This window comes from Sturnira hondurensis, unplaced genomic scaffold (genome assembly GCF_014824575.4).
Source record: "Sturnira hondurensis isolate 20B ecotype Veracruz unplaced genomic scaffold, ASM1482457v3 Scaffold0020119, whole genome shotgun sequence".
Lineage (NCBI taxonomy): Eukaryota > Metazoa > Chordata > Mammalia > Chiroptera > Phyllostomidae > Sturnira > Sturnira hondurensis.
This window is the reverse complement of record NW_028092750.1, coordinates 6,117,592-6,132,557: the sequence shown is the minus strand read 5'-3', so window position 1 is coordinate 6,132,557 and position 14,966 is coordinate 6,117,592. Positions and strand designations below refer to the sequence as shown.

The window sequence follows — 14,966 nt, the reverse complement described above, 5'->3', positions numbered from 1 at the left end:
ATCAACAGTTGCCTGGGGACAAGGGTGGGCTGGAAGGAAGAGTACATAGGGCATGATATATATTTATAGGTCAAACTAGCAATTTGTACACTTTAAAAGATCGCAGTTTACTGTATGTCAATTACACCTCAGTAGAGCTGTAAAACTTCTATGGAGTCAGGTGATAGGTGCAAAAAGGTCCTAGAAAAAGTAGGAAGGTGGTTGGCAAAAAGGAAGGCTCCCTGCTGGAGGTGAGGCATCGTACCCCCAAGGAGACTCAGCCCTTCCTGGGGGTGAAGGGTGGGGCAGGAAGTTCCTACTCCCCTCAGTGAAACGAAGATGACTGGCATGGCTGGGCATCCCAAGGGCATCATAAGGATGAATGACAACTGTAAAATGTGTGTAACACACTCCTCACAGCAGATAGGGCTCCGGCAGGCAGCAGTAAACATCAGCTTTTCCCTCTGCGACACTCCGCATGCCCCCAAAACACCTGTGTAAGCTGACCATCAGGAGACTCACCGCTGCTGGAACTGGGAAACAGTGTCTCACTGGTTGTGAAATGTTTATACAAGGCTCACTAATCATCAAGGGCTGAATTTAAGGACATGAGCTCTTTTGCAGGGTTTCGTCGCATTTCCACTGGAGACTCAGGAGAGAGTGGCAACTTGCCTTGCTCACAAGGGAAAGGCCAGTGCCCACAAACATCTGCACAAAGTCTGAGACAAATGGCCATCTGAGTGACGGGTACCCATCCTCCTGACACGTAAATAGTTTCAGTGCTTCTTTCCCCTCTGACCTCTGCATGGTTTTCTTCAATGGAAATTAAGCTCCTGTGATTGAATTTGTCTCAAGTTCCAATTTTCCCCCCAGACAGCTGAGCCAGACCCTTACTACTCTCAAGTGTGACCTAGGGTTCAGCATACCAGTGTCCTCAGGAGCCACTTGGACTCACACAATCTCAGCTCTAGCCCAGATCTCCTGAATCAGAAGCTGTATTTGAATAAGCCCATGAGGAGATTCACACAGAGAGATAGTGGACAGAACCACTCTTCCCAAAGCTGTGGGTTCTGCTTGGCACCCTGTGCCCAGCCCATTCAGATCCTCCCCAGTACTAATGCCACGAGCACCGCCTTCCACCTGCTATCCAGAGCACAGGGCCCTTCCCAGGTTGATCTCATCCGATCCCAACGACAATCCTAAATCCAGGTGTGTGATGTGCCCAAGCCTGAAGGTATGTAGGCCAGACAAGTCATCATACTGCCCTGGTGGAGGTGGGCTGCAGAGCCCACCCCCACTAGCTGTGAGACCCTGCCCATCCTCTGCTATACCAGAAGAAGGCCTCACCATCTCACCCAGAGATGGTGGTGTGACAGGCCCAGATGAACCACCACAGGACACAAAAAGGACGGTCAATGGCTAGGCTGGTGGATGCTCAACAATGGCACCTGGCAAATGTAGGCTCCCGGGCTCTTGGCCCCGCACACTTGGCAGTACCTCCCAGCAGATGTCATTAGCAAACTGTGCCACACCCATCCCTTACAAACAGGGGTCTGACTGCAGCAAGCCTCACCCCCAACAGAGCTCTACAACCTAGGCTGCCCGGACCCTGGCCTCATTCTCTCCCAGAGCTACTGCCCAAAGGCACTTCTCTTCCAAACCCCAAAGCCAGGGTTTCTAAAGTAATTCTGCTTCAGTTCCAACATGGACCAGACTGATGACTGTTACAACGCTGGTGATGTTTTTCTAAGGAGAAACCATGCTTTTCCATTTTCCAGTCAACCACCTATACAAACCACTACCTTGGAACACAACTGTTCAAATGACGACAGCTGTTGGGACATCACTAAACCCTGTTTTGAAACAACAAGTCAACTGAAATAAAAACTCACACATGTACTCCACACTCACTGCAGAGTGCTCCACAGGACTTGACCAAAATTGGCCTTGCCTGGGCTGGTGCTGCCTCTGCCAGATTCCTACCCAGCCAGACTCCACCTTGGGGCTCCTGCAAGACCACCAGCACAGCACCTGCAACAAGGATGGCACCAGTCCCCAAACAGAAGATTTCAACAGTCTTCAGCAACCCTCACATATCAAGAACCTGGGGCCAAGAAGCCCACCTGGAAGTCATGGCAAATCTCATAGGGACCCCTCCTCTGCTGTGCAGAATGAACAGCCTGCTCCCTTACACTGGCCAAGAGATCTGGAAAGCAAGCCTCTGCACCAGCCCTGCCTTTCCTTACCTTTACCACCTCTGACACGCCACTCAGCTCTCTCATTGTTAACTGTCCCACCACCTGCAGGTATGAATCACAAGAGCATGGACCTCGGTCTTGTCCACTGTCACCTCACAGGTGCCCGGAACAGTCTCTGGCACACAGCAGGGACTCGATAAACACTAACTGATGAATGAAGGAACAAACAAACGAATGAACAGACAGATGAATAGATGAATGAGGTCCCACCTTACTGTGCTAGGTCCCACCATGTTTACTCCAAGTCAGGGTCTGCAGCTACCAAATTAGTATCTGGAGAGCAAACATGTGTTGACCCAGTTCTAGCTGTTACCTGCACTGTTCACCCCCTGAGGGTCATGGGAGCAGCCAGTTGATTCTCAGTGGTCCTAACAGAGCCCCACAAAAGACAAGGCAAAGGATGCCACATTTGAGCAGCCAGGCAGAGGGAAAGTTATGGCCAGGGTGGCACAGCCTCTGTTACTCATCCAGGCAAACACGTTTGCTCAGCAGGGCCCAATGGCTTTGGGGAAAGTCTTCCATTTCAATGCAGTGGTCTTGAAAGTCGGCACAAATATCTTCTCCAACTTACCATCTTGTCAACCCTGAATTATTCAAGAGGGTTCTTTACGGAGGGAGAAAGGGAAGAACCACGGGAGGTTTTTGCAAAGCCAGACAGAAAAGCAATGTGGAAAGCAAAGCTCACAATCCACATGGTAACTCGGTGACAAGATTATCTGCAAGGTGACAGGCTGCACTGCTGGGCATGGTAGATGAATGGGAGATTGCTGGTAGAGGATAAGGGCATAGCAGAGAGTCCCCACAACTTGAGGCTACTCTTCACCAAGAACCAACTTGACCACCTCCTCCCAACTTTCCCTGCTGGGAGCCTGTAGGGGAGCTTGACCAGCTAGCTAATGGATTATTCCTTTAGCCTGGGTCCCCCACAATCTGGGTTCTGGGGACACAATGGTGATGGTCTGGCCTGCCTTCTGCACATGCCTTATCATCTTCATTAACCCAGCAGCACCTGTTGGAAACATGCCCTGTCCAAGGGTCCAGACCTCGAATTTTTCTCCCCAATTGAGCAAATAAAATCCACAAAACTTGTTACCATTAAAAAGTCACATCAAGCCCTTGCTGATGTGGCTCAGAGGATCGAGTGCCAGCGAACCGAAAGGTCACTGGTTCAATTCCCAGTCAGGGCACGTGCCTTGGGTTGAGGGACAGGTTCCTGGTTGGGGGTGCAAGAGGCAACTGATTGATGTATCTCTCCCACATTGATGTTTCTGTCCCTGCCTCCCTCCTTTGCCCTCTAAAAATAAATAAAAAAAATTTTTTTTAAAGTCACATGGACAATTATCCCTTGCATACTCTCCGATGGCTGCTAAACTGTGCAAACTGCACGGCCCTGGTCAATAACCCTGGTCTCCTAGGCTGCTCCAGAGCTGGGCCTTGCTTGCTGCCTTGCTGCCCTGCCACCCCAGAGGTCCACAGACCCTGAGGCATCCGCAACACTAATGAAGACAACCCCATTTCCGATACTGGTGCATCGGGCCTGCTGTGAGCCACACCCATCTCTGTAATAAGTATTAAGACTAATGGGAAGGGAGAAAATGTGCCAAGATGACAAGAAAATATAAGTTCACCAGTGGCTGAAAACTGGAATGATGTTACTGAGTATAAATCCAACAGCTACAGTGAGTAAAACAAAAGTAATAAAAAATACAGCACAATGAAGGGACTTCTAGCCAAGATGGAGACATCAGTAGAAGACACACTGTGCCTCCTTGCACAACCAAAAGAAGGACAACAATTTAAAAACAAAAAAACAACCAGAATTGACAGAAAATTTAACTGCATAGTAGTCTGACAACCAAGGAGTTAAAGACATTCTTTCAAACAGGTAGGAGGGGTGGAGTCGAGCAGCTCCCGGCAAAGCAACAAGCAAGGTGGTGGCTGGCGGATCCAGCAAAGCAGGAGATTGTGGAGGGGTGTGGTGCACAAGGCTGCAGCTCCCTGACAGGGCAGTCACTCATTCCTATGCAGATAAACCAGGCGAAACTGGAGAGTGGGATGGACCGCACAACCTAGGCTCCCAGCGCAGGGGAAAATAAAGCCTCAAACCACTGAATGAAAACACCTGTGGGGGTTAAGGTGGTGGCAGCAGGAGAAACTCCCAGCCTCACAGAAGAGTTCGCTGGAGAGACCCATAGGGTCCTAGAATGTACACAAACCCACCCACCTGGGAACCAGCAGCAGAAGGGCCCAATTTGACTGTGGGAAGCAGTGGAAGCGACTGCAATCTGGCAGAGCAAAGAGCAAACGCCACTGTTCCCTCTCAGACCCCTCCCCCACATAGTGTAACAGCACTGTCCCACTCTAGTGAACACCTAAGGCCCCGCCCCTCACTACGTAACAGGCACATCAAAACAAAACAACTGGCCCAAATGAAAGAACAGATCAAAACTCCATAAAAAATACAACTAAGCGACAAAAGATCTAGCCAACCTATCAGATACACAGTTCAAAGCACTGGTAATCAGGATGCTCACAGAATTGGTTGAATTTGGTCACAAATTAGATGAAAAAAAAATGAAGGCTACGCTAAGTGAAATAAAGGAAAATACACAAGGGACCAATAACGACAGGAAGGAAACAGGGACTCAAATCAAAGGTATGAACCAGAAGGAAAAAAGAAACATCCAATCAGAAAAGAATGAAGAAACAAGTATTCAAAAAATGAGGAGAGGCTTAGGAACCTCCAGGACATCTTTAAATGTTCCAACATCTGAATTATAGGGGTACCAGAAGGGGAAGAGGAAGAGCAACAAGTGGAAAACTTATTTGAACAAATAATAAAGGAGAACTTCCCCAGTCTGGCAAAGGAAATAGACTTCCAGGAAGTCCAGGAAGTTCAGAGTCCCAAAGAAGTTGGACCCAAGGAAGCACTCACCAAGGCACATCATAATTACACTAGCCAAGATTAAAATGAAGGAGAGAATCCTAGAAGCAGCAAGAGATAAGGGGACAGTCACCTACAAAGGAGTTCCCATCAGACTGTCAGCTGATTTCTCAAAAGAGACCTTACAGGTAAGAAGGGGCCAGAAAGAAGTATTCCAAGTCATGAAAGGCAAGGACCTACACCCAAGATTGCTCTATCCAGCAAAGCTTTCATTTAGAATGGAAGGGCAGATAAGGTGCTTCTCGGATAAAGTCAAATTCAAGGAGTTCATCATCACCAAGCCCTTATTATATGAAATGTTAAAAGGACTTATCTAAGAAAAAGACGATTGAAAATATGTACAGTGAAAAGACAGCAAACTCACAGTTATTAACAACTACATCTAAAACAAAAACAAAAGCAAACTAAGCAAACAACTAGAACAGGAAAAGAACCACAGAAATGGAGATCACATGCAGGGTTAGCAACAGGGGAGTGGGAGGGGGAGAGAGGGGGTAAAGGTATGGAGAATAAGTAGCACAGATGGTAGGTAGAAAATAGACAGGGGGTCGGTAAGAACAGTATGGGAAATGTAGCAGCCAAAGAACTTATATGTATGACACATGGACATGAACTGAAGTGGGGGGATGTGGGTGGGAGGGGGTGTACAGGGCAGTGGGGAGTGAAGGGGAAAAATGGGACAACTGTAATAGCATAATCAATAAAATATATTTTTAAAAAGAAAAAATATAGCACAATGACTGGGAAAACAACTGATACCTAATCCTGGGACCCACTCAAACCTTCTCATTCTGCCCCACCCCCAATGAAAAATACATATCCCCAGATTTCTTACTTTACTCTCGTCTTAAGCAATAGTGCCCGGGCTTTGGTACAGTTTATATATATTTTTAGTGCCATTAAAATAAATGCATAGCTATCAAAATAAAACGGGATCCCCTCCGTGCTAGTAAAAGTCCTTTTACATGGCAGGCAACACTCAGCCTCCAGCCCATGGCCTTTATGTGATGTGCTGGCAGCCTCTTCAACTCACCGATGAGCTTGAGTCTCTGACCCTCCAAACAGATGCCACTCTCATCTCACAAAAAGATCAGAAATAGACGCAAGGTGTCTCCAGGCCTCCAGGAAGCAGATGTGTGGGCCGCAGCTGGAGAGGAGAGCAAAACCATGCTTTCCTAAATACTATTTTTCCTGACCCTAAACCCCACAGTGGGAGAGGGCAGAAAAGAACCCCTCAGAGACTGCTGCATTTCTGCTTCTGCCAAGCTCCTCCTCCCTGACCAGAGAATCTTCTCATTCTTCCCTATTTCTATAGAACTTGGGTTGGGGCCTTCTTGAGGGGTGGCAGGGGGTTCATCTAATCATGTTCAGCACCTACTATCTCTGGATTCTGTGAAAGCCCAGGAGGACAGTGCCATTCAGCCCACAGGTGCTCTCAGGACTGGAGACAGAGTAACCAGTGCTTGTCACAGGGGCACTGGCTCTGCTTCTGCCCTCTCCTGGCATAATCCTGAACTCTCACTAGGCTGAGTGGAGGGACAGCAGGTATCACCCTGCTCTGCACCAACTTTCCTCCCAGTGATAAGCCTACAGGCACTGCTTTCTCTAGGAGCTTAGCTGAAAGATGCACTAGGAAGAAGAGTTAGTTTTTTTATAGCGTCAATAAGGCCAACCAGGCATGACTTTATTTGTTAAGAAATTCCTAAAATGAGCTCTACAAATATCACCTTGACACTCCATGCTCTATTGCCTCCTTTTACAGGGAGGAAGGTATGGCACAGAGAAGTCACCTAATCTGCCAGGTTATACATCTGGGTCTGGGGCCCAGGCAGCCTTGCTCCCAAACACTGGTGCTTCACTGCATGAGCAGCTGCCTCACACAGAAATACAGATAAGGGCCCTGGCTGGTGTAGCTCAGTGGATTGAACGCGGGCCTGTGAACCACACAATCACGGTTTGATTCCCAGTCAGGGCACATGCCTGGGTTGCAGGCCAGTTTCCAGCAGGGGACTCACGAGAGGCAACCATACATTGATATTTCTCTTCCTCTCTCCTTCCCTTCCCCTCTAAAGATAAATAAACAACAACAAAAAAAGAAATACATATAAGGCACAGCTGTAGTCTTGAAGGTGTTCTCAGCCTGGCTGGCTGGGTAGACTATGATTAGGGAACTTCAAACAGTGTGGGCTAAGGGGGCCATGAGATATTCAGTGTTATGGGGTCTCCAAAGAGGAGGACAGAAGGTGTCTCTGGGGAGGCCTAAAGAGATTCACAGTCTGCAAGCCAGACTAGGATGGCAAGGACAAGCCAGACTTGGAGCACAGCAGGAGATAAGGGCCAGGGGCACACAGCAAGTGCTGAGAACACCACATGAGAGTGGAAGAGGGCCATGGGCATCCTGTAATGGATCCCAGGCCATGATCACAGTAGGGAGTGACATGGACAGATTGCAGTTTTAAGCAGCTGGCTCTGGCTGCCTGGAGGAGAACTCACTGGTGAGGCAAGGAGACAATTCTACAGGTGACCAGCAACTCCAGAGAGCAAGACAGTGAGGAGCAGGATGGGGTGGGTGTGAGATGAAGGGGAACAATGATGCAGGAAGAACCCAAGAACCCAGGGGCTCAGGCTGTGGAGCCTGCCACATGGGGCTGGAGAGGCCATCATCAACAGGAAGGAGGGCAGGATGGTCATGGAAGCCAGGGAGAGGTGAGGCCTGCCTGAGGAGAGGAGGCAGGGCAGGAGGAGAGAGCCTGCAGCTAGATTCCAGAGAGATGCTGTGACACTGTGTTACTGACATGTGCCCCCTAGCTCATTTACTTTGCAAGGTTCTGAGCAAGGACTTCCCATGGATTGCCATGTCTCACCCGCTCTGAGATGCACCAGCTATCACTGACCACTAAAAAAGACAAATGTGCCAACTGGAAGACCAAGCCTAACCCAGAGCTACTGAAAGAGATACCTTGCTCCTCCTCACAGTGACCCTGAGTGCTCAGAGGTACATGGGCTCCCTTACACTCGACACACCATCTAGGAACAGATGTCACCCCTAACTGTCCTCTTCCCTCAACCATGACTGAATGGGTCTCAGACTGGCAGACCCAGCTTCTCCCCTCCCATCAAGACTGGGGCAGTAGGAGTCACATTTGAATGCCATACCTCCCTGCACAGCCCACCTCCAGCTCCACCAGCAACCTTTCCAAGCTCAATTCAAAGTAGCTCTGGGGTCCCGGCAGAAGAAGCCTCTCTGCACACTAGAGGGTCTGTTTGTGGCCCTGCCTTAAGTGGCCCTCAGGTGACCCCCCACTTTTGCTCTTCCACCCACCTCACCCACCAGCACTGCTCCTTTTCTGCAGAGCCACTGTACCCTGCCAACCTGTCACCATGCTCGTGCCCCAAAGGAGTGAGGGGCTTGACTTGGAACCCAAAACTTCCTGCTATAAGGTCATGAGCAAGTTATCACCCTGTGTCCCTTCAATGTCTCTAAAATAAGGACAGCAATGGCTCCCCTGCGGGACTGTGTGAGAATCTGCCCAGCATGTAGTCAAGGGCTGGCCAGATGTGGTCTCAATCTGTCAATGGAAATCACTGCACTCTTCACCTCAACCTAGGGTTCCTGCTAAAGCAGATGTGATCCTGTGGGCTCCATGGTTTTTCTGAATGCTACAGTGACACTGATGGAAGTTACAGAAGATCCAGGGCAATGGACTTTAGCAGTCTCCCCACTGTAAGCAGCAGGGCCCTAACAATGGCTGTCTCCGTATCTGGGAAAAATGTCCTCTGGTGTCGTAAAGGTCTGCCCCAATGCTCAGCCCAACAGGCCTCCTGGAGCCAAGACCAGCTCCACTTTCCCTCTCCCTCACAAACTTAACCTCAGCTTTCGAGAAAGGGGGTGGGGGTGGCAGGGCTGAGGCTTCAAAGTCTCAAACCCAGTGAGGTTCCAGATAGTGCTGGCAGAACCCCGCTGTCGGCCTGTGATGCTGCCTCCCCTTGACCCCCAGCCTCTAAGCACCAGCTCTGAGCAGAGCTGTGGAGAAGCAGGAGGTACCCATGCAAGTGCCCCTTCACATCTGCCACTGCGGAAACTACCAGTCCTCGCCGACAGACCTATTCAAAAAGCATCATTTTATTAGCAAAATTCTGGAAACCGGCTGCACAGTAACAAACCAGCTCCTATCGTGGAATACGAAACTGCAGTTAAAGGACTCAGTCTGACTCATATGTAACAAGGACAGAGAGACGCTGAGGGAAATGAACTGGCTGCAGAATAAGACACATGTGCCAGAATTTATTTAAAATGATGCATGGTGTTCTGCTATGTATCTCTACATGCACAGAAGAAGGACTCCAGAACTAGGATAGTGGTTCTCTCCAGAGGGACAAAAGAAACTGCATCAGTGACAGAGGCCAAAGAGGCCTTAGCTGTAAGTCAAACATGTAAAATTTTAAAAGAGGACGGTGTATTTATTGCTTGTAAGAACAAAAAGAAGGAAAATGCAACATTTTAGGAAGAGAACAAAGCGAAGTGAAGCCCCAGAGTGTGCTATAAATTAAGACACCCACCTAGATGTGCAGACTAGTGTGGTCTGTGGGTCTGAGGAAGGTGGGAGACTGGGAGCCGCTGAAGTCAGCTCTCTAGAGGGGACTAAGGATCTAAGGGGACCGCACACACTGACACTGGGGTGTGGAAGGTGACCCTAGGCCTAGTTGGCCAGATCACACATTTCCACCTGTTGCTGGTATAATTTTTAATAGTGTTTTCTTCACTCTAAGTGTCCTGGTCTCTATGATAAGACATATAGTTGCCCAGGCTGCGAGGGCAGGGAAAGAATCACAGCTACACTTCCAGATACACTCAACACACTGCTCCCATGTGCACTGCATGTTGCACGCTCTGCCGCCGCTGTAAGGGCCCACAGAGTCCTAGAGCTGCACTGGTGGGGCACTTCACAGATTCAGAAGCCGAGACTCAAAAATTAGATTCTGCCCAAGGTGACACAGCTCACAGAGAGTTTGAGACACCAGTTTGGGCAGGACTTCTATGGGGCCTTCAGGTCCTCAGAATGAAGGCCAGGATGCCCAGGAGAATAAAAAATAGAAAAGGGTGAAACACAGACAAATGTCACATGGATGTTAACACTTTCATGGCGGGGGGAGTGAGGTGCAGGAAACTCCACTGGCCTTTGCTGCACCCATCTGCTGTTGTCCTCACATATCCCCCACATGCCAAGAGAAACAGAGAAGGGACTGGCACAAAGGCACCCTGCCAAGAGGTGGCACCTCGACACTGCCAAGGCCAGGAGTAGAGCCTCCAGGCTAATGTTGGTGGGCACGGTGGAAGGAGGTGAGAGGCTCAGATGAATGGTGGGCATGAGACTCAGGCATGCCAAAGGCAGATGGGAGGAAGGAACAGGTAGAAGATGCCCAGAGAGCAGGGCACCAGCACCTGACACACAGTGCTGGAAGGGAAGGCACCAAGGGCCTATCCTGCAAATAGGAGCCGCTCAGAAAGGAAGATCTGAAGGCTACATGGAGCCCTTAAATGCACAAAGTGGCTTTTCACATCTGTCTTCTTACCCTCTCAGACTCTTGGTGAATTTGTCAGTTAGGCCAACTTTCCTCCTTCCTTCCTCACCTAACTTGCTCACACACTTCCTCTCTTCTGTCTGCTGCAAAGGGATGGGTGTCAGGTCACTAGCCTACCAGGTAGCTCAGAGCAAAACTGGGGCTCCACCGGTCCTTTATCGGATCACCTGGCATCACATACCTGGTCTGTCATGAGGCTGCAATATCTGGACTCTCTTGGGCTGCTATTTCCCTGCTGTCTTTAATGGCTTTTGGTCTGGGTCCCCAAAAGTACAAATCCCGTTATCCAATCAAGAATGAAACAAGTCTGCACGCTTAGCTGGTCCTTCCATGTCACTGACTAGCATTGTGACTCTCAGTAATGTGGTGGTTCTGGACACCATCACAAACAGGGGAGAGGCTACTGAGACTCGGGACTCTTCAAAGACCGTCAGGCCCCGTAAATAAGGCCTGTATGGTCAGTACAAAGCAGCCTCAAGATGCAAAGGGTAAGGATGTCAATTTGAGGAGAAAGCAACAGAAACAAATATGGCATTAGCCATGCTGAGATCTAGAGCAATTTTATGGCCCAGTAGTGAGGTTAGCAACTAGCAACTAGTGACTCCTCAATATGGAAGGAGAATGCAGTCAGAAGATGGAACTGCTGAAGTTTCAGGGGGTGGTGAGAGGCACGTGAGCACACGATGTGAGCATGTGTGTGTGCTCACATGCACACACACAACAGTATGCTGGTCTCTAACATCAGGAAAACCCTGGATGTGGAGTCCAAAGCTATCTGGACTGTACAATGCAACCACTGCAGCCAGCAGAGAACAGACACGAGTTCATTTAGCAGCTATTAATTTACCAGGAAAATAAAAATGTATTACACATGTACTGAGGAGGAAGAGAGGCAAGGAGAGAGGCAAAGAGAACAGGTGGCTGTCCTGAAAGCTTTGTAGAAAATAATCAGTGTGGCATGGGAGAGAGAGGCTTCCTCTTAACCACTGGCCTAGGAGAGGTGGTCACCTCTGCCCCAGAGAATGGGCAGCAAAGGATCTGTAGCACAGTGGCCTGGCCTCACTCTCAAAACAGCTAGCTCATCATGTACTCATGAGGGCTCTGAGCATGTCCCATAAAATGCTCAAGCTAAGAGAACCTTTTAGCAGCCAGCTGCAAAGGCACTGATGGCACCTTGGACAAGGAGCCTGTCACCTACAGCCCCATCTCCAACATCAATACTTCTGTTCTCCTGCAGCTGCTGTACTCCACACACTAGGGCCCCAACTCGCCAGAGATAGGGACTTCACCCAGGACTGTGCTGGAGCCAGTTCACACCGGACCATGAGAGCTCAGGGTTAAACCTGAGAAATCTTTCCGTGACATCACGTTAGTGGCTTGAAATTAGCTTCAGTGGAAGCATTTAGACAATGGAAATTGAGAAACACTACAAACCAGGGCTTGATTTACTGTCAGATCATTGATATAACCCAATACTTGTTTTTGTAAATGAAGGTCCCCCCATTTTATATGTATTTTTATTGAGGTGAAATTCACATACTATAACATTAATCATGGAGCGGTAAATATATCATTATTGTAACACAGCCACGTCTATTCATATTGTCTCTGTATGCTTCTGTGCTATAAATTAAGACAGAGTTGTGGCAGACACTGTATGGCTAAAAATATTTACTACCTAACCCTTTACAGAAATAGTTTGCCAATCGCTGGGGCTTAGATTTTAAGAAAGTGATAGAGAAAATGTTAATGCAGATTAAACTAACAGTGTGTCATGTCTGTAGCTGTTACATTAGGAATAGCATAAGTGAGGAAATATTCTGTCAGTGTTTGAAAACTATTACCTGATTCAGCAAAGACATCACTTAATTCATTAACACAAACAAAAATATCAACAGATCTTCAAGTCAGACCAGTACTTATAAGCTGACTATAGATACAAAAGTTCAGCAACAATCAAGGAAAGCAGTCTGTGAGAGGCAACTGGATACATGAAATTGACAACAGTGTTGTGCATATCTTTCTTCATAACCTGTATGCTATCCATCCTTTATATCAGTAAAATTTATAAACGTATGTGTGTATGTATATGCATAATTTTTTTTCTGGAAACATTTACTGAACATGCACTGCACGACAAGTTAGAGTTCTTCATTATTTCAAAGTACTTAAAATAACATCTGAACGAAACTAGAACCCATTTGCCTTATTGTATTTCAGCATCACATAAGAATAGAAAGAGGGAAGAATCTGGATTGTAAATTAGTAAATGTTTATCAAAAAATGGTTCCAAGTTTTATCATCTCTGCACGCCAACAGATTTTCTCCACAGTGATTACGAAAGCCAAGCAAAATCTAACCTAACATATAGAAGTTATGTTCATGGACACAGTACCACTTTTACAAAGAGTAAACAATATTTGGAAAGTCCACTTTATATGTCATTTTTCTTATAACTATACTGAAACCTAACGCTCCTGTCTTTCCCTCCAGTCTCACTCTACTTTCCCAGGGCACTGTCTAGATGCCGTAATCTCCTATGTGTGCCAGGACATGAAACAGTCTGGAGTCAGGGTGACAGCAGAGAGTGGATGGGGCTCTTTACCATGGGTAGACAGCAGAAGCCTGAAGGAGTCTGATGATCACAGATGTGAGGAGGGGGCCTGGACAGTCATGAGTGAGGGAAAGTATAAACTGAGACATGAAAGGGAAGGAAAGAAGGGCCCCAGTCACAGAGCATCTGTGGATCGTGACATAAGAAGTAGGGATGTCTACTCTAAGTACATAGGGTCTTAAGTAACAGAGTAGTGTGACACTGGCTTGGAAGGGACAAGAGGAAAGTTTTCCAAGAGGGGGATGCCCAGGCTTGACTGGAGCTGGAGGAAAGAGGATGAATGGAGAACCTACTTTTTGTCAGCACAGCTACTATGACTGACAGAACTGGTGGGCTGGACCCCAGTCCCCCGAGAGCATGAAGAATATGAGTCTACAACTGGCAGACTTATCCTGGAGGAAAGCGCTGCGCATCCCTGCTCTGAACCTCCCAGAGACACACAAAAGGAAATACTTCTCTCCACTGGCTGTAGTACAGAGGCCCCTTATACCCCCACCCCCATACCTGATTGCTCTCAATGGTTCTCAAGAGCTCTCAGGCTAAAGCAGTCTTCTTTCTTTCTTTCTTTTTTAACTGTTTAATTGAAAAGACAATGGAGCACAGGAAAAATAAAACCCGAAACTGTTCCTACTGCCCCAATATAACTGCTTTCCATTTTACCCAGTTTTAGTTTTTGTGCTTAGCTGACAAAAATGCTCCTTTTCTTTATCACTGCAAGGCTTGTCCATTTCTCTACAGAGCCTCAGGATCGTTCTTCACAGCTCTGTGCCACCCTACTCTGCTTCCTGGGCTTCTCCCATGCCTTTTAATTAATTATATTAGCAATGATCATCACATAAATATATCTATTAACATTCATTTCTAGGAGTAAAATGAATAGATCAAAGGACATAAACGTGGCTATGCCTCTTGCTACATAAATAGTTTTCAAAAGGGTTAAGTATGAAGTAGCTCCTGGGTCCTGCCAGCAGGGGGGGACGGTGTGGGTTCAGGAGGGTGGGGTGGGAGATAGGCCCAACCTTGATTACCTGTCAATACCATTCTTCCCATATGTTTGAGTACAAGGTGTATGTTCTGATTATTAATGACAACAACACTTCTCTGTCTGGGGACGTCTGAGACCTTGCAATTGTTAGTGTTGAGTATGTTCTGCATTCAGAAAGGATACTGCTTCCTAAGGGCCGTGTGCACGATTTATTTTGACCACCCTCATCTGCAACTGCAGCACATAAGGACTGGGAATAGTGTGGGGAAGTTGGGCACCCAACCCAAGCCCCTCTTCTAAAGGAATGTGCCTTTCCACCTCCACAAGCCTCAATTTTGTTCTGCAACCAATTTCTTCCTATTACCCCCTAGGGAGCTTTTAGAAATGTGTAAACTTATGCAATGTTATCTGGTAACTGCTTATTGTTCACACTTTCTCCAAGATAGGGAAGACTATCTTTGAGAAAGAATGGCATCTGTGAAAACCAAAGTTCAGTATCTACAAACTCCATGGGTATGGCTTCCCTACCCCCACTCCCAAAGAAGTGGGGAGACTGATATGTATTCAGTGCCTACTATGCACCCAGAAATTTCCCTTCAGACG

At 47.7% G+C, this 14,966-nt stretch overlaps 1 protein-coding gene across 3 annotated transcripts in view; it reads right to left on the bottom strand.

Annotated features, from left to right (window-relative positions):
* The window catches only part of MED26 (mediator complex subunit 26), a 44,664-nt gene that overhangs the window by 15,588 nt on the left and 14,110 nt on the right, over positions 1-14,966 (bottom strand). The window contains exon 2 of one of the 3 annotated variants that reach the window (XM_037028623.1): positions 6,215-6,328. The exons of the other annotated variants lie outside the window; for them this stretch is intronic. Within the exon in view, the coding sequence (XP_036884518.1) occupies positions 6,215-6,259 (45 nt within the window). The 5' untranslated portion in view covers positions 6,260-6,328. The remainder of the gene's footprint in view (positions 1-6,214; positions 6,329-14,966) is intronic. 3 annotated transcript variants of the gene reach the window in all.